General features: G+C 48.8%; 1 protein-coding gene across 1 annotated transcript in view; it reads right to left on the reverse strand.

The window, feature by feature from the left end:
- Positions 1-256: 256 nt before the first annotated feature.
- ITGB5 (integrin subunit beta 5) overlaps positions 257-24,171 on the reverse strand; it is a 61,977-nt gene continuing 38,062 nt past the window's right edge. The window contains exons 11-15 of the mRNA XM_065637391.1: positions 7,331-7,553; positions 6,568-6,671; positions 2,793-2,909; positions 1,437-1,603; positions 257-827 (exon numbers count right to left, since the gene is read on the reverse strand). Coding sequence (XP_065493463.1) covers positions 732-827; positions 1,437-1,603; positions 2,793-2,909; positions 6,568-6,671; positions 7,331-7,553 — 707 coding nt within the window. The 3' untranslated portion in view covers positions 257-731. The remainder of the gene's footprint in view (positions 828-1,436; positions 1,604-2,792; positions 2,910-6,567; positions 6,672-7,330; positions 7,554-24,171) is intronic.

Here is a 24,171-nt window from a genome sequence, read left to right on the forward strand (position 1 = left end):
GGCATGGAGCAGGAGCTCCTTGTGGCACCCCGCGCCCTGGGTCAACAGTAGGGTATTAAATCAACATGCCTTCTGTGGCAGTCACTGCGGCTCCAGCTCCTATTTTTATAGCCATGCTTTTACCGATAAGGCTCTATTAATAAATCAATCAGGCAGCACCACTTGTGCTTACAGGCACAAGACCCTATTTGGTCTGTCGGTGGGGGGGCTCAGCAAGGAAACAATTAACTCTACTCACAGCATCATATATGCACAATAGTTTTATTTTTTTATATAAAAAAATCCTAAAGACTGCAGAACTCTTGTATCCTAATTTCTTACACAAATGCTTCCAACACCCTCTTCTTTTTTTAAGCTAATTCCCCCCTAACAACTTGCGATGTGTGGGTTCCCCTGATTTTTGACCTAGGCCCCCTTTCTAACGGGATATGTCTAAAGCTGCAATATGGCACTTGGTTGACTTAGTTGGCAGGTTTAATACATCCAGAAAGCTGGGGTATGGAGTCACAAAAGGCTTGGTGTCCATCGGCAGAGGCGGGGAGCCTGCCTTCGTGTCCGTGCCTCCAGAACAAACCAGACTTTTCTCCTTACTGTGCAAATAACAGGCTTTGGTCATCGACCAGTCCTGTCGTGAGGGATTCTCCCCCCTGAAGAGGATCCCGTTTTCAAGTGGGGAAGCAGCACATACAGTCAAGCAATTGTCCACAGCAGTCCCAGGCGCCGAGACCCCATCAGTCAACTGTACCGTTGTAAGACTTGTTGAGCTTGTTGAACGTGAACTCTACGTTATGCGTGGAAATAGGCTTTCGGTAGAGAGGATTAGATGCCTTTGGAGAAATGAGCAGACAAAAAGAACAAAGGTGAGGAACAAAACCCATGTCATGGCAAAAAAGTGTATTATTCCCCTCTTCCTGTGACAATTAATTTGGTGATAGCACTGCATTAGAATCATAGAATAGTTCGGGTTGGAAAAGATCTTCAAAGCTCACCTAGTCCAACCCCCTGCAATGGGCAGGGACATCTTCACTCAGACCAGGTTGCTCAGAGCCCCGTCCAGCCTGGCCTGGGATGTCTCCAGGGATGGGGCATCCACCACCTCTCTAGACAACCTGGGCCAGTGTTTCACCACTCTCAGTGTAAAAAATTTCTTCCTCATGTCTAGCCTGAATCTCTTCTCCTTCAGTTTAAAACCATCACACCTTGTCCTGTTGTAACATGCCCTGCTAAAAGGTCTGTCCCCATCCTTCTTATAGGCCCCTTTTAAGTACTGAAAGGCCACAATAAGGTCTCCCCGGAGCCTTCTCTTCTCCAGGCTGAACAACCCCAACTGTCTCAGCCTGCCCTCATAGGAGAGGTTTTAACTGAAATGTGCATTCATCTCCAAAAGCAGTAAAGCCCCCGCCCGTACTCCAGCTGCACCCCGACCCTGGGCTCACCATTTCATATCGGGCCCGGGAACGTTCGCTCTGGAATCGGTCGAACTCCCGTCTGTCGTGGATGGTGACGAGCAGCTTCCAGAGCCCCAGCAGGATGATGCCGATCAGCACCACGCTGCCAATCACAGCCAGCACGATGGTCACGGCACTGGGGGCTGAGCTGCATGCTGGTAACGAGGAGGAGAAGGTAATTAGTTCTGGTGCAAGTGTGTCCCAGATCAGGATACTGGGATGTAATGACCTGGACCACAGCCACTGAGCAGGTGACCTCAGGGCAGTGCTAGCAGCAGTGACTAAATTAAAAAAAAAAAAGAAAAACAACAGTCCTCTCTGAAACCAAAGGTATTTTTAAAAATTAAACAAATTGCTGGCTAGAGGCAGGTCAAAGGCACAGGTCCCATAGACATCACTTGGGGCCAGGATGCCTCATCATGCTTTGGGGGACAAGCTGTGCTGCAGTGCCACTGTCCAAGAGAGATGCCTGGTTTTAATGCTGGGTGATCCATGTGGGATACAGAGGGTTAAGGTGCCTGTGGCAAAAGCCAGATCAGCTTCTGGCCCACATGGACACAGGTGATCACTAGGCACTTTACATAAGTACATTAACTGTCAGCTAATCAACTGGTCTTTCAATTAAGTGCAAGCTGCTTCACAAATAAAATGTGCGGTCTCTCAGTCTTTCCCATACTGGCCTGTGCCTCAGAGGACCAGAGCAGATTGCGAGAAGCTACTGCTGGGTGTTCGCCAGCTCACCACGTGGGATTCTCTTTGAGAAACTGCATTGCACGTGATTAAAATAGCTCTGGGAAGCACAGCTGTCTGCAGCAGCCCCGGGAGGGGAGCAGGGACACACAGCCCTTACACTGCTCAGCCCGGAGCGAGCTCTTTGGAAATGCAGAAATCCACAGGTGCTCTGGGGCTTTCCTAACACCCCGACTTAACCAGCAGCAGGACCATATCTCCCCTTCTGTTTTTTTTTTTTTTTTTCTCCCAATGGCTATATCTCCAAACCAATAAATGGCAGAGTTTTTGCTATGTAAATAGGCTGGGTTTAATTTCAGCATCCCAAGCTGCCAAAAAGCCCTTCAGCTGCTTGCTAGCAATGCTGGCAGCTCAGGTGCACATTTCACTATTTTACTGAGTTTTCCTGTTTTACTGAGTTGTGAGTATTTGGAGCTGGGTTTCAGCACTGTAAAACACTTTATTTTTTTTAAATCATCCCAGTTCATCTGCTCATGTGTGCCTTTGTGCAGGCAGTGAAATCAGCCTTTTGGCAGCCCACCAGGCTCCCCAGCAGCCCATCAGCTCCCCCGAGACAGCCTGCGCTATCAAAAGGAAACCCAAGGGAGGGCTAACCTGGCTCTTTGAGGACGGTGAGGTTGGATTTCCCACTGGCAAGCTCCGAGTAGGTGAACTTCATGACGCAGTTGTTCACCGGGTAGGCGCAGAGGATTGCGTTCGGGTCATCTGTTTCTGGAACAAGATGCAGAGTTGCAGAACTTTTGTATTGTAAGTTCTTACACAAATGCTTCTGACACCCTTTTCTTTTTAAGCTACTTCCTCCCTAATAACTTCTGATAGTGTGAAATCCCCTGATTTTGACCTAGTCCCCCTTTTTAACAGGTTATGTCTAAAGTTGCAATATGGCACTTGGTTGGCTTAGTTGGCAGGTTTAATATTAGGTATTAGCACAATTCTCCTCTGCAAGCTCAGCAGGGCTTCCCACAGGCACCTGGGAGCAGAGCAACAGGGAGCAAGCCTGGAAAGCAGCACAGGTTGATCACGATTCATGCAATTTGTAACTGAGCAGCATCCAGACTTACTACACGAGAAAATGTGGCACTCAGCAAATGTTGCATGTCAAACACGACACAACTCACACATACACATGCCCTTCCTTCACACAAGTTGGCTTTGGCAATAAATGCCATTTTCTTTTTAATTTGCTAAATTTCTTGAAGGGTGGAAGCTGAAAAGAAAGTGAGGGGCAGAGATTCAGCCTGCAAGGACACAACCAGGGCCATCAGCAGCAGCAGCCCATGGCCAGCTCATGCTCCAGCTCTGCTGAACGGCTCCAGCTCCGGAAACTGTTGAGAAGTTTGTTTTTAAAGGGTGAGACAGAAGGAAAATGGGGAGAGGAGGAGAGAGAGAGTGGGAAGGGAGGAGCTGGCTGGAGGGGGGGATGCAGAGATGGGGAAGAAGCAAGATATGTGACTACTTGATTCCCATGGCCATATGAACACTGTTTTGTTGCCTGTTTAACACATCACAGCACCAGGCAGAGCCTATAGCTGCTCTGGTTGCTATAACGTGCTTCCTGAGGAACGCTGCTTCACAAAAGCCATTACAAAAGTTTTGGCAAAGCCGTCACCTGAGGTTTGCAGCTCTAGCTGCAGGGGGGGATTTCAGCAGAGCATCACCCTGCATGGCCACAGCTTGTGGGGTGCCCCCACTGCAGACAGTGACAGGAGGGAGATGGGGCAACATCTCTGGCCACACCACGCAGCTCTGCAGGAGCACATCTCTGTAGGGATGTACGGACTGAGAGAGTCAAGGGACAGGAAAGGATTTGGGCACCCAGTGCTACTGGTTGGCAAAGATGTGGCCTTGGCTTAGGCACCTGGAAAATGCTTCCCGCTGTCCCTCTCCTCACTCGTATCTATGCCCGTCTGTCACGCTGAAAGATGATCACATTAATGAGGACTACTACTCCAGCCCTTTGTCTCTCTCCTGTCTGTTTGTCTTCCCTTTCAATGCCTTTGACCTGCTTTCAGCTGAAAGTTTAATTCCCTCCATTTCAACAGCTCTGAGCCCAGATGCAGCTGCACCTCTGGTGAGTCCTGGTGGGGCTTCTGGTGTGGACAAACCTCAGGACAGGAGAACCTGCTCTACCTACACAGTGTTATCAAAGGTAGGGCTGGAGAAGTGCTGATCGCTACAAAGCAAAGTACTAATTAGATAAATATAGATAAAACTTTCACGTTTCTTGACTTCTGAGTTGAGCAGCGAATCTCAGTTCCTCCAGGCCCATTTGCTTTCAATCCCATCTTTGCACCGTTATTCTGCTAAAAGAGACCGTTATTGAAGTTTTGATAGTGATGATCTCTGTTGGTCTTCACTAGGTTTCAGAGATCACACATCCACAGACAGACGTGTGATGGCCCCATGGAGCTTTCAGGTCCACTGATGTGTGCTGTTGGCAGGTTAACCTCAGCACTGGACCTGTCATGCTCCTCTCATGTTGGAAGCTTCTCTCTGGAATCATCAGGAATGGAAATGTAATGTTACAGAAGTGTAGGTGATCCTGCAGAATCCAATGCAAGTCATATAAACCTCCCAAAAGGCATCGTTGTAGCTCGTCAGTCCAATGATAGATGCCTCTGCTCTACTAATCTTTGAAGCACTGGCTGCTTCACACCCAGAGCCAAAAGGCATCTGTGTTCATTGCAATTTGATATTTAAGAAGGTCCCATCCTCCACTGCCACAACAATGCAGACCTGTGTCTTCTGTGACAAATATCAGTGTTCACCTCTCAGCAGGGACTTTTGACATGTGCTACATAACACAAAAGCACTTGAACACCAGGATTTGGCTGAGTTTGCCTGTAAAGAAGTCATAGTGCACAAGCACTTTCTCTAGGAATATTTTGCTTTACCTCTTTCCCCAGCAGCCCAGATCTCCAAGCTGCAGAGTGCCCAGACCTACCAAGAACTCAGAACCACCCACAATCTGACTGCCATAGTTCAACAGAAGAATAAGGGTAATTTCCCAAAATGTCTTTAAATAGAAATTTGGCTGTGTTTTTCTCTCAAAGCCATGCAGGGGGTTGGCAAACCACAGCCCAGCCTCACCTCCCAGGGTGCAGTCAGCACAAAAGCTGGCTTTGGCATAGTGCAACACCCAGGCAGGAGGGCTGAGCTTTAACCCCCAGTGTTTTCTGGCTTCCAAGAAATACAGGCTGACCAGGCATCAGGAAAGAGCTTCGCGTGGTTTGGAGGGGAGAGGACCAGTCTATTCCACCAAAGCAGAACTCATCATCCCCAAAACAGCTTTGCTTTCTCTTACAAGCTCATTTCATTTCGAAAGGCTGAGGGAGCTGGGTCTCTTTAGCTTGGAGAAGAGGAGACTGAGGGGTGACCCCATTAATGTTTATAAATATATAAAGGGTGGGTGTCACGAGGATGGAGCCAGGCTCTTCTCGGTGACAACCAACAGTAAGACAAGGGGTAATGGGTTCAAGCTGGAACACAAGAGGTTCCACTTAAATGTGAGAAGAAACTTCTTCTCAGTGAGGGTGACAGAACACTGGAACAGGCTGCCCAGGGGGGTTGTGGATTCTCCTTCTCTGGAGACATTCAAACCCGCCTGGACGCCTTCCTGTGTAACCTCACCTAGGGGTTCCTGCTCTGGCAGGGGGATTGGACTAGATGATCTTTCGAGGTCCCTTCCAATCCCTAACATTCTGTGATTCTGTGATTCTGTGATTCTGTGATCCATTCAAGAGAAATTCTCAGAACATTAGAGAATGCCTTTTTTGGGTGGTACTTTGTCCTTTTGCACTCTCTCATGGCTCATCTGACCTCATCCTACTCTCTTTGCTCCTTGCACTGGCAGTAGTGGTCCTCACACATCTTGATTTTAAGATATTATTTAAAATCAAAGGCTTTTTTACGTCAGTGTAGATTACAGCCCAGATAGAGGGTCACACATACCCCATAAGCACATATACATACTACATACAGACATACATTTATAAATACTAGGTTTTCTCTGAGGCTTTCTTTACAAATATGTAAGTGATAGGACAGGAGGAAACGGTCTCAAGTTGCACCAGGGGAGGTTTAGACTGGGTATTAGGAAAAAATTCTTCACAGAAAGGGTTGTCAGGCATTGAAACGGGCTGCCCAGGGAAGTGCTGGTGTCACTATCCCTGGAGGTGTTTAGAAGGCATTTAGACGAGGTTCTTGGGGACACAGTTTAGTGCTAGAGTTAGGTTAATGGTTGGACTTGGTGATCCTGAGCGTCTTTTGAAACTGAAATCATTCTATGATTCTATGGTTGGGTTTAAGAGTAGTTCAACACCACAGTCACTGGCTCCCATCATCTGCAGTCCTGCTGCTGCCTACTTACCGAGAACATCCACTGTGGTGATGATCTCATCCTTGCAGTGCTTTTGGCAGGTTTGGTTATCAGCCAGTCTTCCTGAGTTAAACAGCTTGCATTCAATGCAGTCCCTGCAGAAAGACACATGGAGGGGAAGATTAAGCACTCATCAGAAACCGTATGAATATAGAGATGCCTCCCTCAAAAAGGGACTCCCTGGGTGTTGGCTCGAAGGCTGCACATTACAGCAGAAGGAAAAAGAAACTTCAGGGCCATGCATCTCCATCTCCAGGAGGGATTTATTCTGGGGGTGGTTGGGGACTGTTTGCCCATCAGCTACTGCAAAATCCAACCTGCGTGAGCCCAAGGTGGACAGCATTGTTACTCTGTGCCAGGCTGAGGCTGATGTCCAGGGCACCTTCATCACTGCAAGGCAGACAGTCATCCCCATCCTCCCCTCCTCTACAGCTCACAGCTCTCTGGGCCTGGACATGTGCAGCTCAGGGTGCAGAAAAACTGGGCTTGCCAGCTTCTCCTGCAGAGCAGGACAACGCTGGAAATGAACAGGGACATGAACCTCCCTGAGGAGCTGGGCAGCAACACTTGTTGCTTCTATCTGGGATACTCCTGGGTTGCTTAGCATGGGCTCTGAGTAGCTGCGGGCCTGCCTGGGGCTAATCATCCCTGTTTAACAAAGAAGGAGTAATTCCTTAGCTGAAAAACCTCCCAGGAACCAAAGAGCTGCCCTTCCCACCAAGGAGAAATCCCTCCTGAACCCTTCTGTGGGTACCTTTTAGTGCTACAGACGCCTGGGCAGGTGGGACATTTCTCACACGTCTCTCCAAAAGCCCCTGGCTCGGTGCACTGACACTTCCCACAGACGCAGGTGCCCCTGCCGCTGCACATCTGCCCATCACTGGAAACACAGCTGTCCGTCTCAGTGGAGCAGTTGCAGTTGTCTCCGATGTAGCCGGCATGGCACTTGCACTCCCCGCAGTGACACTCTCCGTGGCCTGAAGGCGAAACCAGGGTGACACATCAGCAGCCCAGCAGGAAAAGCTGCCAGGGAGACCTCACTTGGCAGAGCGACAAACAGACGGCAGTGGGAAACACCTAGATATCAAATTATTATCTGTATTTAGCAGCAAAAAAATACCTACTTGCAGCTCCTTCATCTCCCCTTCACAGTCACTCAAGACAAATGGGCACCTCACCCTTCCTAGGTAGGACCAGATGAACAAGACAGGGGCATAAACTGCCCATGGGAGGTACCAGCAGTGATGGTGACCATGGGGAGAACAGGGCAGCTACCTTAGAGCAGACACAGCCCACAGCTGGAGAGATGACCTCTGCCTCAAGTCCACGCAAGGAACAACCACCTACTGTTGCAGACCCCAAACACCATGAGCTGGTAAAGACCACACACTCTGGCCAGGTGTCAAACTTACAGAATCACAGAATGTCCCGAATTGCTACCCTCTTATTTTCCTCTCTCCAAACGAGGGTTCCCAAGTATCTCCTTCTTTTCAGGGTATCCTTTTGTACCCTCCTGATTTTCCCCCATTCATTGCTTGACACCAACAAGCAAAGGTTAACACCCGAGAGCACATTTTGGCAGCGTGTTGCCATGAGCCTTTCTTATCTGCAGAGTGAATATTCCCCATCCCTCCTCCTGGTGCCCAGCGCTGTATCACTGGGCTTTGCAGATCACTGCACAACTCACCGCCACAGCACGCAACCACATCTCTGTCACTCAGTCCCCAACGCTTCCTAAGCATCGCTCAGCTTCACCTTTGTGTCCACCTGAAGGCTTCTCCAGGCCATCCCACTCAGCAAGAACTTTTCTCCTCCTCCAAGCTTCCCTGCCCGCTGCAGACCCTGAGCTCTGGAGCTCAGTGTTATTGCTGGGCCCTCAAAATGGTGTAAAAGAGGGAGCTCCTGTGAGGGCTTCCATGTTTACTGGGCTGGCTGATGGTTTGTATTAATTAATTTCTTCTTTCTCTGTCTACATCAAGATATGAATATAAGAATGGAGCAGTGCTTCCTTGCTGGTTTTGAACCCAAGGCTTAGCAGCAAAAAGCCTAGGAGGTCAACCATTTCATAAGGTCTTTCCTACCCTTCTTTCCTAACAGTTTTTTATTTAAGAAGTACTCCCCAAAACCTTTAAACACCTTAAAAACAATTAAATCAACAAGCACTGTATTCTGCATCCAAGCGAGACCTTTGTGTCCCAGCCAGGACCATGAAGGTTGCTGGGACCAGCTGAACCTCCCCCAGGATGTAGCCCAGGGCAGCTCACAGCAGAGAGGGTTGAAGGAACCCATCCAGTAAGGTCACTCCTCTCCCGAAGCGTCCCCTTGCAGTTATGGGGTTTAGCAATGGGTTGAGAAAATCAATGGGCTTCAAGGCTTTCAGGGACGGTAAGTGGAGCAGCTGGCTGCCAAGTGTCTAGTTTCAGAAAGACATCCATCAGCTTGCTGGAAATACTGCTTAAATTCCTTCTTGGTCGGTCCCTAGGAAAAGGGATACCTTTGAAGGCGCAGTTTATAGAGCTGAAGAGTTTGTATACGAGGCTCATCGGCAACCTAATTATAGCTCAGCTTTCCCACTGGAAACAGCCTCAAGCACCTCAGACAAGATAAATTATATACACGCTCCTTTCATCAGCACAAAAACCGCTGCTCTCCCTGTCTCTCCCATCACTCCAAGATTACCAGACAGGCCGTGGATTGCCAAGCTATATATCCCTTGCCAGAAGCCATGGGAGTACCTTCTGTTTTACTAGGCATTTCATATGTCCCAGTTGCCCTCCTACAGCCTCTTTTGCACTCCCATCGTTTGCTTTGGATCCAGCCTGCAAACTCAAACATTACAAGACAGAGAACATTATGTTTACAAGATCTCCAGAGGTGACCTCCCTCCCTGCCTACATCTGATGGAGATTAAAAATCCCTCGCTCTGTTTGCCTTCACAATGACAGCCTTGCCCTTTCCCCAGACACATCCCTACAGGCAGGTTTGGTTTGCTCCTTCCCTACAAAGCTCCAGTTTTGAGCCTGTGGACACAGCCACGTCCACCACCACTGCTTCACAGCTGTATAGCAAGGACCCCCTGCACCCCCTCTTCCCAAGCAAACCGTACAGGGTGGCTGGCTTTTATTCACAATTAATTCAGGCAATCAGGCTCTTGCACACATCAAGTTTGGTGCCTCCATGGCAATGCGTGTGTCCAAATTAGCTATAAATCATAGTTTTCAGGGAATTCAAGGAAGCTGGCATTGGCAATCTGTGTATATGGCATTTAGTAAATGTGCTCATGCTTGAGTTTGAGCTGTGAGGGCCAAGAGAAGCAAGCCAATTGCATTCACACCACCCATGGCCCCAACCTGGGTGGGAACCACCCCTGAGCAGAGCAGCAGAGCCACTGCACCATCAGCCTGAGCTTGGTCCCTCTTGGACATCGCAGAGCCAAGCACATGATGCAAATCCATTGAAAATCTCTCTCTGGAAGTGTTATTGCTCATTAAATGGTACAGTTTCTAAAGCCGCCAGTGCCAGGCCAGTTCAGGAGGCTTGAAAGTCTGCATGTCCCTTCCAGCCCCTGGCAGGCTGGGGATGGAGCTCAGAACGTCTGCCCCGGGGAAGGGAAACAGCTATTTCCAAAAAACGCATCCTATTAAACCACTGTGATCGGAAAATTTAAAACCCAGCATCTTAAAAAAAGAAAAAGGTTGTGTTTATTGAAGGGGATGAAGAAAAAGCCCTTCTATATGAGGGTGACTAAGTGTGGGGTGTGAGCTTGAAATTTAAAAACATGTTGAAATGTGTTTTCTGTCTCAGCTACACTGCCTCAATGTGCAAGTCACTGGCTGAAGCTCATCATGGGGAATGTGCCAAGAGTGGGAATTTCCATGTTGACTTTTAACAGCAAAGATGTTACAATCTTCACTGCCTGCATCAAGAGTGACCACTCCTGCAAGCACCATGAGCTCCACTTCTAGTGCTCTTTATCCATCTCCCACACAGCTTGAAGACTGGAGAAACGTGGGTGACTGGGATTTTTTTTTTTTCAGTGAGTTTTTCGGTGACAGTGACCCAGAGCTGAGGCTTGCAGCATGCAGCTGGTACTCATATTTCATAGCAAAATCATAGAATTATAGAACACTTTGGGATGGAAGGGACCTTCAAATTTCATCCAGTCCAACCCCTGCCATGAGCAGGGACATCTTCACCCAGATCAGGTTGCTCAGAGCCCCATCCAGCCTGGCCTGGGATGTCACCAGGGATGGGGCATCTACCACCTCCCTGGGCAATCTGTGCCAGTGTCACCACTCTCAATAGTAAAAAATTTCTTCCTTATCTCTAATCTGAATCTACTCTCCTTTAGTGTAAAACCATTATGGTCACACACAGTGCAGATGTGGTTAAGCAGTCCCTTTGGTATGTAAGATGATGCCTGTGGGAAGCCTTCCACCCCATGCCGATGGTGATAGTTTCACTTCTCCGTTTCATTTCCGAGATGAAAATGTGTCCTCGAGGAGGATGTGTTTCAAGACATCTCTGCACCAGCCACCAGCAGAAGTCTCCTGGTGCAGGACATTACCCTGATTTTTAACCCTCTTGAACCCTTTGAGTTTGCATGTTTTCTGTTAAAGCTGGCTTGTGAAGCCAAAAGACATTAATTATGTTCTCCAAACATAACAAGAGATGTTTTCTTCTGTTCCCATCCTTGAAATGAGACGATCTTAGACGTTTAAAACGTCCAGATCTAACTGGGAAATGAAATGCTCCCTCTGAATTTGATAACACACTTTCCAGCCAGCTCTCGATCATTGGGGGGGCTAACACAAAACACATGTCAGGGAGGCTGCAGAAACATGCTGGGAGGGTGCAGTAGAGGAAAGCAATGCTTCTGAGGGGATAGAGCAGTCCCCAGACTAGGTTTGGACTAGTCTGGGCTCTGGCAGGGTGGGAGGAACCACTGCTTCAAGGCAGCCTCTTCCCAAGGAAGCCACCAAGGTGGATGGAGACCTGCAGCCCAGCTGGTCCCTCCATCTCTCTCTCCACTCCAAAACACATCCCCCATCCCACTGCCATGCCCCAGCTGCGCTGCACTTCTCGCTGTCACTCAGGCCGCTTTTGGCCAGACATCCAGCTGTCCTTGTTTCACCCCATCCGCCTCTGCCTCTCCGCTTCGGGATGACAGCCGCAGAGCAAATCCCCTCTGCCCTCACCCCAGCACCGTGCAAGCCCATCCTGGCAGTGCGATTGCCAGCACTGTGCACCACGGCTGCGGTCCCCAACCAGCTGCTCCTCTGCAGCCTGCCAGGCTTTGCCCCAGCACTGCCCTTGATGCCAGCAAGCAGGAATAGGGATAGCAGCTTCTGGCAGCTTCCAGCCTCTGACCCTGATTTCATCCCCCACGGTGGCCAAGCACTCGGCAGGGCAGCCCATCTGCCCCCCACGATACCCGAACTTGCCTTTTAGCCAACTTACTTTTGTGCCTTCATGCTCACATCCAGGCTTTGGGTCAGGACCTTCAAAATGCTCTGCGCTTTTGTCATTTTTGGTTACTTAAACAACTAGTTTGAAAAAAACCCACAAAAACACCACAAGAAAACCAAGAGAAATAAGTTATGGTAAGCAATTTCCAGATTCCCTGGTGCCATCCATCCCTTTAAGGAGCCCTGGCCGCTATGCCTGTCACCCAGAGAGCCCTGATACAGAAGCCGAATGTTGCTTGTACTCCTGAGGGGCAAAGGCACCAAAACCATCTGCTTATGAGAGAAGAAAAAAATCAAACCCTACCAACACGGGGCACTGCTCGAGCATCATTGTTGTACAAGACCAGCCAATCTCCCAGCGAAAGCACCCGAAGTCTGCAGGAGAGCCTCTGGTAACAGCACATTTTGAGTGGGAGGAGGAAGGGCAGTGGAAGAGGCTTTGAACACTTGGAAAACACAGACCTTTCCATTTGGGAAAGGGCTACGGTAAGACACAGTGCCTGCTTAGGCAAATAAATCATCCACTTCCCCACTAATCCCTTTCCATGACTCAAAGCAGCCGGCGCTGCACGTCAAGAGGCCAGGCCAGGCGAGGCAGCCGGCCCGCGGCACAGCTCGGGTTCACAGCCAGATGGTCGGCACTGGTAGGAAATCAGGGACGGCTCAGGGAATTTCAAATACTGAGGATGGGCTTAGGATCCGTTTCCCGGGGCACACCGGTCTGTCAGGGAAAACAAGGGCGGCAAGCTGGCAAGAGCATCCCCAGCTCCTGAAGCCTACAGAGCATAACAAGCTCCTTGTGAAAGTTACTATTAATATATAAACTAAGACAGACAGACATCAAGGGTCCAGGGTTTCTGAAATGCATCCACCAACTGCCTCCATTCACACCAGAAGAGAGCTCACCCATGCTTATTTATCCACAGTGCAATACCAAAACACTAAGAGGCTAGTAGTAAGTAAATAGTGTGGTCTTGCACATTACATATACCAGACACCCCAGATCTGTGCATCTTCCCATTGCATTCATGTCATGGAAGAACCCCAAAAGTTAATTTAGGCAGGCAACAAGCATCAAACAGACTTTATTTTATCTAGCCAGAACAGTTTAGCCAAGAAACCAAATAGAAATGGGGTTTTTCCAAATTATTTAGCACTCTGACAACACTAAAACACAAGTTCGGATACACTAAGAGGCTAGTAGTAAATAAATAGTGCTTTTTTATATGTTAGTGATACTAGACACCATGCATCTGCGCATCTTCCCATTGCATTCATTTCAATGCGTATTTATGTCTTGAAGCATACAGGTTTGGCCAAGAATCAACAAGGCTCTAAAGAAGCCTTTATTTCAATCCTAGCACTGGTTGAGCTCACCAATCATCAAAAATGGCACCAGAGATGAAGACCAATTAATGAAGGCAAAGGTGAAGGAATAAATACATGCTTGAGCTGCTAATTCAGCCTTGGGTACCACAAGACCCATCACCAGCTCCACATTTCTGCCAGCATCCCCCCTGTCACAGCACTGCCATTACAAAAACACTCAGCCCCCAAATTTCTCACTCACTTGGAAACTTCTGGGTTAAATGAGAACTGGGCCGGGAAAACAGGGCTTTGGAAACTGCTGTCTCATGAAGGCAGCTGAAAGCACTCAGGGGCAGGTAGATTTCCTGCAGCAGCTCTGGCCAGACTTTCCTCATTTTCCATCTCTTTGTTACAGAAGGGGAGCTGAAATGCAATCACAAGATACGGCTGATGATCCACCAGAAAGCCAAAATGGGTAGCGAGGAGTCATTTCCTGAAGGAGATCTAAAGCTGCATTTCTTAAAATAAAGCCCTGCTTTTTTTTTTTTTTTTTTTTTTTTTTTTTAAATTAAGCTCAGCACTCCACAAATCTCTCAACTTTTGCTTACGTTAGTGCCTGAGCCGAGCCTGCCACATGTGGCCTTTTGGATGGAGACCCAGAGCTGGGAATTGGAGCTTTTAGGTCCTGCTGCCGACTCTGCTACTGATGCAGGGAGTGATACGGGGTGAGGGCAGCTGCCAGAACCCCCCCAGAGACACAGCACTTCATCCTGAACGGGGGGCAATTGGGATGGGTGTGATGGTTCCCTTCGAGCCCTGGGTCCAAATACCATCCTACCAAACTGGGCACATGCTCATTCTTGGCTTCATCATCCCGTAAGCACCTGACGTGGAACACACTCCCAAAACTGCTAATAATTCTTATTATTCCTTAAGCCAGACAGGAAAGTGTCTTTGGGGGTTGGAATCCTCTGTTTTTCCCCTTCCTGTATTTCCTTGCAATCCTCTAACTCAAGAAGGGCTCTGTGCCATTGTTCTTTTCCATCGACCTCCATCCATTCTCATGTAGGTGTTTATTTGGTCTCCCATGGGACACACCAGTGCCTCTCCCATCACAGCACTCCTCTCTCCAGCCAGCTCTTGCTGGGACCCACTCGGAAAACCCGCTCAGTGCAGAACCACGAGCTTCTCCTCCACCTACGTACTTCTTGGCCCATCTCTTAGCCCAAGTCTACTTATACAACTCTACATTTAGCCTTCAGCTTTTGTCACCATGAAGGCTCTGGAAGATTTAGAAAGATGAGGGGACATATGGTGACCGTCCATTAGATGAAGTACAACCCTCCCACCTACGCATGGTGCCTCCAGGAAGGATGAGTTTCATCTCCCTCCTCTGGTGCCCAAGCAGGCTCCTACTACATCCTACCACCCAAAAAACTTCCAGATTTGTTCTTAAAATAAAACTTGGCTCCAAAACAAAGCTGCACAATCCCAAATGTCTGAGCTCTGGGTCCAAATGCTATGGTTCAGGCCCATCCTTCAAATGAAAAGCAGGATAATTTCTACTCTGCTGAAGCCCAGATGGGCTGAATGTCCTTTCAGCTGGACCTCGTTAAGAGGAGTGGGCTCTGGAGCACAGAGGGATCTTTCCTCTGCAAAATCCAGTGCCCTGGGAGCCTTGCCCAGTTCTGTGTTTGGATGCAAACACATAATCTGGTGCAAGTTCACCAAAGGTCCATGGTTTTGGAACAGATTTCTCCCTTCCCAAAGAAGCTGGAAGAAGTCAGAATATCATTCAAAATAAGACAAAATAGAAGAGAAAAAGCAAACCCACAGCCTGTGTTGCACTTCCCTTTCAAGTCAATTGTTTAAATTCAGTTTTTTAAACCAAATCGAGCAAAATTCATGGGTTGTCAGTGCATGTCAAAAAGAAATGCGGACACCCAGAATTTCACTCACTTGCTGGTCTGAGGCTTTCATGTGCCTCTACACCCCAAATACACCATTCATTTCCAAATGTTTATTTCTGTTAATTACTATAATCAGAAGGATCAAACCCCAAACTCATTGGGATGCTGGCTCTAAAGGCAGAGCATTTAGGTGCAGCAGGACAGAGAGTTGGGTACATCCATGCACCATCAGATGACACCTTTGGTTGTGACCAACACGCTGCGCTGCTTTAAGAGCAGACACCCACAGACAGAGCTCTGGCTCCTGTAAAGATGTCCAAGATGTCACTTCTTTATTCTTTAATTCTGCCCTGGCATTTAGTGCCTCATTAGCATGCATTAATGCTTGCAAAAGGTCCGCTCAAGGACAAGGAGAAATCCCAGTGAAAAGAGGCAGGAACAGCAGCGCTCTGTGAGGTTTGGTCCTCCAAGGAGCTGCTGCCAGATTTGGGGAGAGCTGCAAGACTTTGACTGCAACGAGGGCCCGGGCAGGGGGAAAGGAGGGGTAAGAAAAGGCAGCTTTGCCATTTCGTGCCAGGAATGGAAACTCTGGTGAGGCAATACTTGATCTGCTGGGGAAAGAAAGTCCAACTCAGTTGCTGTTTTGGTGCGAACAACCAATGCAAACCCTTGCTGTGAGCAAGGCAGTGCAAGCAGGGCATACCTGCTGCCAGAAACACGAATGAAGACAAAGAATAAACACAGCATGGAGCAGAAGTGTGAATGGAAATATCATTTTTGTTCCCATGAGAAATCCATGCAAAGACCATAAAATATCTCAAGTTGGAAGGGCCCCATAAGGATCATAGAGTCCAACTCCCAAATAATCAACAATGTTTAACATACAACGACGTAACGGTAATGCCTGGTGGTGTAATACCTAATACTGCATTTCCTTATGGTGGAAGAAATCCGAAAGAGCATATACGTCAAGCACAGAACATTCTAGCTAAGAACCATCCACCTGCACTGAAACGCAGCCACCTCCGACCTGAACCACAGCTGCGCAGGGCGACATGGGAGGTCATTAGCAGAGCAATTAGAGGGGGGAGCCGGGCATTTTTACACACTGCAGCTATAAGCACTGGCTGCATACGCTTTCACAGGTCATGGCCAGCGAACGAGGGTCACCCTGTGCCGTTTGCCCCAGCCCAATGGCCATTTCAGCCTTTTGGGATCTTCAGGCTTTCGAGCTGGTGTGAAGCAGGACGGGGAGGCGCATGGTCTCAGAGGAGAGCAGCACATCTCAGGATAAAATTGGAAAGAGAACAGAAACCAGGTTAAAAGGGAAAAAATAAATTTGGAGGGGAAGCAGAAGAGAGAGATTGGGGAAGGGTGGAAATGATGCCCTGGGAGGAAGTGACAGGGAGGGTTCAGGAGCCTCCCATGGACTGGAGATGTGAGGAAACACATGCACTGAGTCACTGCCATGCTCCTTCAAAAGGTCACTGAGGATTTGCATGCCAGAGAAATGGAGACTTCATGAAGATGAAATTTGGGAAGCAAACACCTCCCACCCAGCTCTCAGGCCCTCTCTGCACTGGTGCTATGAGCCACGGCTCCTGGAGGTGAGCACACCCAGAACCTCATGGGACACACTGCTGAATTCAGTACCTTATGGACAGAAAGACCTCAAAGCCACCTGCAAAGAGTGAAGGAGCTGTCAGGAGAGGTTGGCTGCACAGAGGCCAGCAAGGCAGTGTTAAGGACAGATCCCTTCCAGGGCGGTGGTTCATGGGGTGCTTCTCTCTCTCAGTTTAGGGATGCCAAGAGGAGGGAGGCTTGCACCAAGCCAAAGCCCCTCTTTGTGACCCAGAAAGCCTGCACTGGTAGAGGATGTGTTTTAAATAAAAATCCTCCCTGGTTTCTCTGTTACAAATAACACGTAGTTCACTGACACGTGGTGTGAGGTATCAATCATCAACACGAGTGCCTCCATTTCTCTGCCTCGCCACAGCCCTCCAAAATAATGGTAGTTGATGCTTGGGAACCACTCGCAAGAAAAATTCAAACACTGCTAAAGAGGGATGCTAACATTTGCCAGCTGCTCGCACAGCTCCTGGGTGCCCTCTCTCCACCCTTTCAAATTATCTGGGATCCAGAGGCTTGGTGTCCCTGCTTCCCACCGCAGAAGGTGCCACCCCGGTGTGGGGTGGGACTCAGGCGTGGGGCTGCCCACAGCAGGTAAGCATGTCCTCTACACTTCTCTGGTTTCTCATGCTCTTCACACTGTGTAAAGAGCTGAGAGTTTCTCAATGACATTCCCCATTAGAGGCTGAGAGGTTTCGAGTGTTGCTCTCAGGCCAAGCACGGCCAGACGCGACCTTTTGGAAAGGCACCACGAGAAGCAGCCCAGGATGACCCCAGGGCTCGGCCACTGGCTCCTGTGACTGGAGCGAGACCTAAAAGCCAGCTTCCGAGCTGTGACAGCAGCAGCCAGCTCCTCTGCAGTTCCTTCCCCGCCTGTGGAAATGTTTTCCAAATCATCACTTGAGCAACCACCCTCTGCATCACCAAAGTGTTGCAACGGCACAGCAGCCCCCACGCTCTGCAGGAGGTAAAACAGGAATGCAGGAGTATCAACAGCTGACATCAGAAAAGATCTGGTTTATACAAACACACTTTGGAAAAGAAAAAAAACCCAGGAGTTTCCCTGATTTTGGGCTCAGATGTCGTGCAGACAAATGACATTGGACTCACAGCCAAACAGCATCTGCAGGGAGCTTGTACGCAGGGCGAGAGTGGCATTGGTCCGAGCAGGATGAAGGTAAATTCAGTTGACTGCTCTTCCAGTTAATCCTCATCACAGCCCTCTGCCCTGCCTGCCCCAGCTGACCCAGACCTTACATTTCTTTAGGCTGACCCACAGGATGGGGGTAAATGGAGCTGACCTAAACCTCACATTTCTTTACACTAATCCACATAAGAGGAAGTGGAACATGCCCAGCTTTGCAGTTTAACCCCCAAAACAGAAGAGGACAGCAGAGGTCCCCCATTTGATTGATTTCCTATTAAATGTTTGCAGTCTGTATAAATTCTTATTGGAGCCAAAATGTTCCACAGGTGGAGGTGGGATGCAAGCTGGAGAGGGGATGCCCACCCAGCAGTGATGCCAGGCACAGGTGCTCTGGACTCAGTTCATCACTGCTACAGGACACAGCAAGTCAGAGGTTTATTTTTTCTTCTTATTTGGGAGGATTTTTTGGTTTATGCATTTCTTCTTAGGTGTGCAGATGTCTCAGGGCAAGAGTTTTTGCTGGGCAGCTTCTGCAGATGATAAAAACCCTCCTCCTTGCTGCACTCCTGTTTGGCCTTGGCTTTTAGGAAGCTCAAGGATAAACGTACAGCCTGAGTCTTGACCACATCTTAAAAGAGAGATGCTACCGCAGTGCCATCTTCTCACTACTTATTCTGGCCACAAGGTCCCCCTGGGCTATGTAACAGCTCTGTAGGCAGGAGAGCTCAGGATGCCTGAAACCAGGTTTGCTGGCTGCTAAGAAAGAATGATGGGCACTCTGTAAAGTCTCAGAGGACTTTACTAAGTTCAGCTCACCCCATACCACCCTCCCATACCCTGCAGCCCCGACAGCACACACAGCCACAGCCTGGCCCCCCACAAACCCCCCACGTGCTGCTGATCACTGGGACCAGTAACAAAACAGCCAGCACTGTGATGTTGCACTGCGGTGACCCGAGCTGACACTGCATTCTCTGTCACCAAAATAAGCCTCAAAAAGGCTGGTAGATGTGTGCTCCCCATCCTCCTCCAGCCCGGAGAGCAGAGCAGGACCGATCCACAGGACAGCCACCCCAGGGATGGAGCCACATCTCCTCCACAGCTGAATGGCTAGGGCTGCACAAGCACTTAGCAACAACCAAAGGATTATTTTTAACGTCCATATCTTACATGGTCCTTTTGCTTCTCCCCTTCAGGTCCTTTCTTCCTAGGCAGCGCTCAGATTCCACCTTTTTCCACAAACTAAATAAAAATCCCCCTAAATCCCCCAAATCAAAAATGTAAAGATAACAAGACTTGACATGATTTCAAAGAAAACTTTGCAGATGCGGTTTAGGCTTTGTTCCCTATCCTCTTCCTTCCGCAGGCCACTCTCTTCCCTTCTGGCAGGGGCTATATTTGCTTAATGCCACCCAAAACAAGCAGTGGGCACAGGCAAACTCCCTCCTCAAACCACACTCAACCCGTCACCTGCACCTCAGAGTTTAATAAACCAAATATTACCCATTTCTTTCTTAAGAGCAGCTTCTGGTAAAAGCTTACACACTAGGAATGAAGATAATTATGAAAAGAAAAAGATGTTAAAGCTGGGTCACCTTTATTCTCACATCTGAGCCTTCAGGTACATACCAGCATCCTCCATCCAGACACTGCCACTGGGGAGGTGCATAATAGCTACAAAAGTAAGTGTGGAAAAAAGTCTATTTCCATAAGATGTGCCCATGGGGACAGTGATTTGTATGGTAACAAACCCCACCAGAAACCCCAGGGTGGAGATACCAGTGGTACCACCAAACCTGAGCGCTGTTCCCAAAGCCCAGGACTCTGTTGCCCAACCAGAAACTGTCGTGTTGGCACCAGAGCCACCACCTCACGAGACCTCCTGCAAACACGGCCCTATTAAACACTGTTACTGTGCCCGGGACGTGGAATGCCAAAAACAAATTGCAGACACAGGAATGTGAGGCTAATTTGAGCCTCTAATTTGAAGCTGTGTTAAAACAAACCAAAAAAGCCTTATCTCACTGGTCCTTTGTGCAGGCTAAAAAGTCAGTCCTTCCCCATTTAATAAAACCAAGAAAGGGAAGCATTCAGAAATAAATATTGAGGATTGTACATCCTCAGCAGTTTTTGAAGTGGTTTCTGCAGGGTGGCTAGTGTTGCATCGCGCGTCGTCTTGGCTATTCCCTGCAAAATAAGCCACGGATTTTCAACGAGCAGTCACTTCCCCAATCCCATTTCAGAAGTGATTCTGGTACTTGCATGTATTTGCAAATTTGACACCCAATACTTTATTGCAGACCTGAGCTTTTCGTGGCACTGGAAGCCCTGTACTGGCAAGTGAGGCCAGACTCCCGGCTCCTGCGCTCTGAAGCATTGCCATCTCGCCATGCTTTAGCCATCTTAACCGCTTCAGATGCTCTCAGCTGCTTAAGCGGTAAAGAGAAGTTGAAAGGCTTGATTTAAAATGGCAAAGTGTTTATAAATCTGATTCATTGCCTACTTAAAAAAAAAAAGGAAGAGAGAAGCTACAAAAGACCTGATCCCGCAAAGCTGCACCAACACCAGCAGTCCCTGTGTTGCTCAGGCAGTATGGATTTTTGAGATGAGATCCTTCATGTTTGAGTGAGAGAAAGAGCTCGCAGCACAGCAAGTGCTCTGTCCTGATGCTTCAGTAGCACTTTGAGGCTGTGATCTTCCTGCACAGTCCCAACACAACCACAGTCCTGGGCTGAAGAGTGCACAGATGACACCCACGCGGGTGACAGTAATGATGGTTAAGGGGAAATTTCTCTAGAGGCACCGAAGTAAAGACAATGCCATACAACCCTGCACGTCGCCCCCTCCTAAACAGGTCTGAGGCACTGAAGCTAATGAAGCTTGGCCTCTGACGAGCAGGTCTCTCTTCATTAGAGGCAAATGCATGATGCCCTCACCGGGGCCTCTCCTCCCTCCTGCCACCTAGTTTTATGGGACCTTCAGGAATGCAATTAGCGCTGAGATGTTTCCTCCTTTGTCAAACTGCCTGGCAGGCAGCCAAGGGGTTCAAAAGCTGCTGGGCTGCGCGGCCAGCTGCCCCTTCCCCAGCACAGCTCCAGGCACGGCAGGCTGCAGGCAGGCAGGCAGGCTGCAGGCAGGAAGGCAGGCTGCAGGCAGGAAGGCAGGCTGCAGGCAGGAGGGGAGGCTGCAGGCAGGCACGGCAGGCTGCAGGCAGGCGGGCAGGCTGCAGGCAGGCACGGCAGGCTGCAGGCAGGAGGGCAGGCTGCAGGCAGGCACGGCAGGCTGCAGGCAGGAGGGCAGGCTGCAGGCAGGAGGGCAGGCTGCAGGCAGGCGGGCAGGCTGCAGGCAGGCACGGCAGGCTGCAGGCAGGAGGACTCTCTTCCCCTCTCCCGCAGACATACACATTTCAGAGCAGAGGCCCAAGAGCTGTGCTGAAGCTCTCAATGCAAGAGGGCAGCTTCTCCATCCAGAGAAAAACAGGGAGCAAAGCGTTCAGGGCTTTGGGAAGCGACTGCCTGCTTTGTCGGAGCATGATGCCGTGGATAACTCGGTTACATCTCTTTTGGAGGAACAGATCACTTCTGCAAGCCAACCCTGACGGCCCTTCCAGAAGATGGATTAATGGTTTGAAACAGCTACTCTGGAACTGTTAACTGGAGTCAGGGAGCAGCAGAACAAATGCCACTTATTAGTGACTAAGCAGCATTGACTAAGAGTTGGATGCAATTTCAATCAACATTTACTACATGTTATAAATTACTCCTTTTCCTGCCTGCCTCACAGAAGCAGTAGGCACATTAAATCTCCCACTAACAGGAATCAAATTCTTGCTTCTCCTTTGGATTATCTTCTACCCAAAATCTGCCTTTCCACTTCACAGGAGGCCACAAAAAGCCAGGAGCCATACGTAGCACTGTCAGCAGTTCTCTCTCCTCTCAAACACTGACAAAATGAGATGCTAGTATTTATAAACAGACCCATGAATTAGAACACTTTTGCTGGTCATAAGTCTGAGTAGCATGAGACAAAAATCTAAAAGCTCATTTCAGCCCGCTGTGGCTTTGGCTGGGAATATGTGATGTGTGAGCGCAATCTGCTGCCAAGCCCTGTGCTGTGGCTGTGACTTGACCAGGACACTGGATCATAAAAGGAAGAAATGTCCAGGCTGGTTGGTGATGGGCTCACGGTGTCTCTGAGCTGAGGCATGCAAAATATACAGCCACATACGCGCAAAGCAGTTTGCATGCGTGAATTTTCACTTCTCAGCTTGGAAAACTCTTCTTTCCTCCTGCTTCTCCCCCATGCTGCTCCCCTACTGTGTACAGGTAGGAGTAGTTACATTTATATGGTCCTAAAATTACATCTGGCTCTTTGAAGGCAACCGAGAGGCTGATGTGGCCCCCGGTGAAAATGAGTTTGACACCCCTGCGTTAGGGGAAGCTTTGGGCACAGCCCTCTACAAGCTCAGACACTTTTGGTGGGCTGGTGAAGCACCAAGCCTCTTAGGCTAACAAAATCACTTCAAAATGTTATGTCATTGGCACAGCACTTGCTGCAGCAGATTTAGCATTGTAACTGCTGGAATTTAGGAAAAAAAAAAAAAAAAAAAGCCAGCAAAACAACAGCAGTGGAAATACCACGATGCATATGGAGAACCACCCCACGCAGCCATGCCAAACTCCATCCCACCCCGAGAGCAAAGAGGAGGCCACTTGGCCTCAGCCTATCCTTTGTTTTCTTTCACAGCTATAAAAAGGACTTTAAAGTCACTTTTAAAAATTCCAGCAAATCCCAGACCAGCTACGCTGCTCTTCCCATCCCCAGAAGCCCTCCACAGGGACAGAAGAAAGCAGGTGCAACAGAAGACACACAGCTTGCTTCCCTGTCGGGGGTGGTACTGGCCTTTCTCACTGCTCTGCAGTGAGCACCCCCAGGGCAATGCCAAAGGCGAAGCATTGCCTGCCCCATCTTCAGCAGTGCCCAAACATCACTAGCCTCGCTACAGGAAAATGAGCACAAACGTCTTCTACCTGCCTAACAACGTGACCATCTGGCTCAACCAGCCAGAAACGTGCAACCAAAGGGTGCCCCATCAGTTACTGCCCAGCTCAGAAACATGCAGGGCAAGATAAACAGTGGGGAAAAAAACACCACTTCCTCAGCGACAACATAAAAAATAGCTAGTTTTCCAAGCTTACACTTGTTTTGGAAGTTTTGTCCAAGATTATCAGTTAAGGAAATATTTTACTTGCTTGAAAGCATGCAAATTTTTTAAAATAACCTTTTGCCCAGCTCCAACTGCGGCAATTATGTCCAAAAGCTAATCCAGGCAATTATGTGCAAGGTAAATTATGTGACCTTGGACTGACAAGGAATTAAAGCCATTTTAGTTAACACAGCTAAATAAACCCTCCACCTTTGCTTAAGCAAAGCTGACTGGCTACATCTTTCCCAGTGAATGACTTGTTTTCCCAGCGGGCAGAAAAATCTATACATAAAATACCTTTAGGAACCTTTAACACAGATTTTTTTCTAGTAAGTAACAGTCTGAAACACAACCTTTCCTTTCACCTGTGCTGCACCATGGGATTACTTCAAAGGCTTCACCTTTAAAAAAAGATTGTTTCTGCCTCCGCAGGGAAGGATGGCACATGCAGGAGAAACCCAAAGTAAGACAACACAAAAAGCTGCTGTGGATTCAGGGTATTTTACCACCTGTTTTTACACTGAGGCTGATAAAGCACTGGCACAGGTTGCCCAGAGAGGTGGTGGATGCCCCATCCCTGGAGACATCCCAGGCCAGGCTGGACGGGGCTCTGAGCAACCTGATCTGGGTGCAGATGTCCCTGCTCATGGCAGGGGGTTGGACTAGGTGAGCTTTGAAGGTCCCTTCCAACCCAAACCATTCTATGATACTATGATTCAAGCCTGTGCTGGTTTACTCCTTCCTAGGGATATACTTCCACGTGCAAGCAATGTGCATCGTTAACATCAAAATAAAAACACCAAAGCCAAGAGTCTGCTCATCTCTGTGGGATGTTGGCAGATGACAAGCCTGCCAGGAGAGAGCCTGTTACTCTAACGCTGGAAACTCCATTCTGATGGAGAGAACACACTTTCTGCTCATTAGTAT

The sequence above is a fragment of the Caloenas nicobarica genome, chromosome 6 (genome assembly GCF_036013445.1).
Source record: "Caloenas nicobarica isolate bCalNic1 chromosome 6, bCalNic1.hap1, whole genome shotgun sequence".
NCBI lineage: Eukaryota > Metazoa > Chordata > Aves > Columbiformes > Columbidae > Caloenas > Caloenas nicobarica.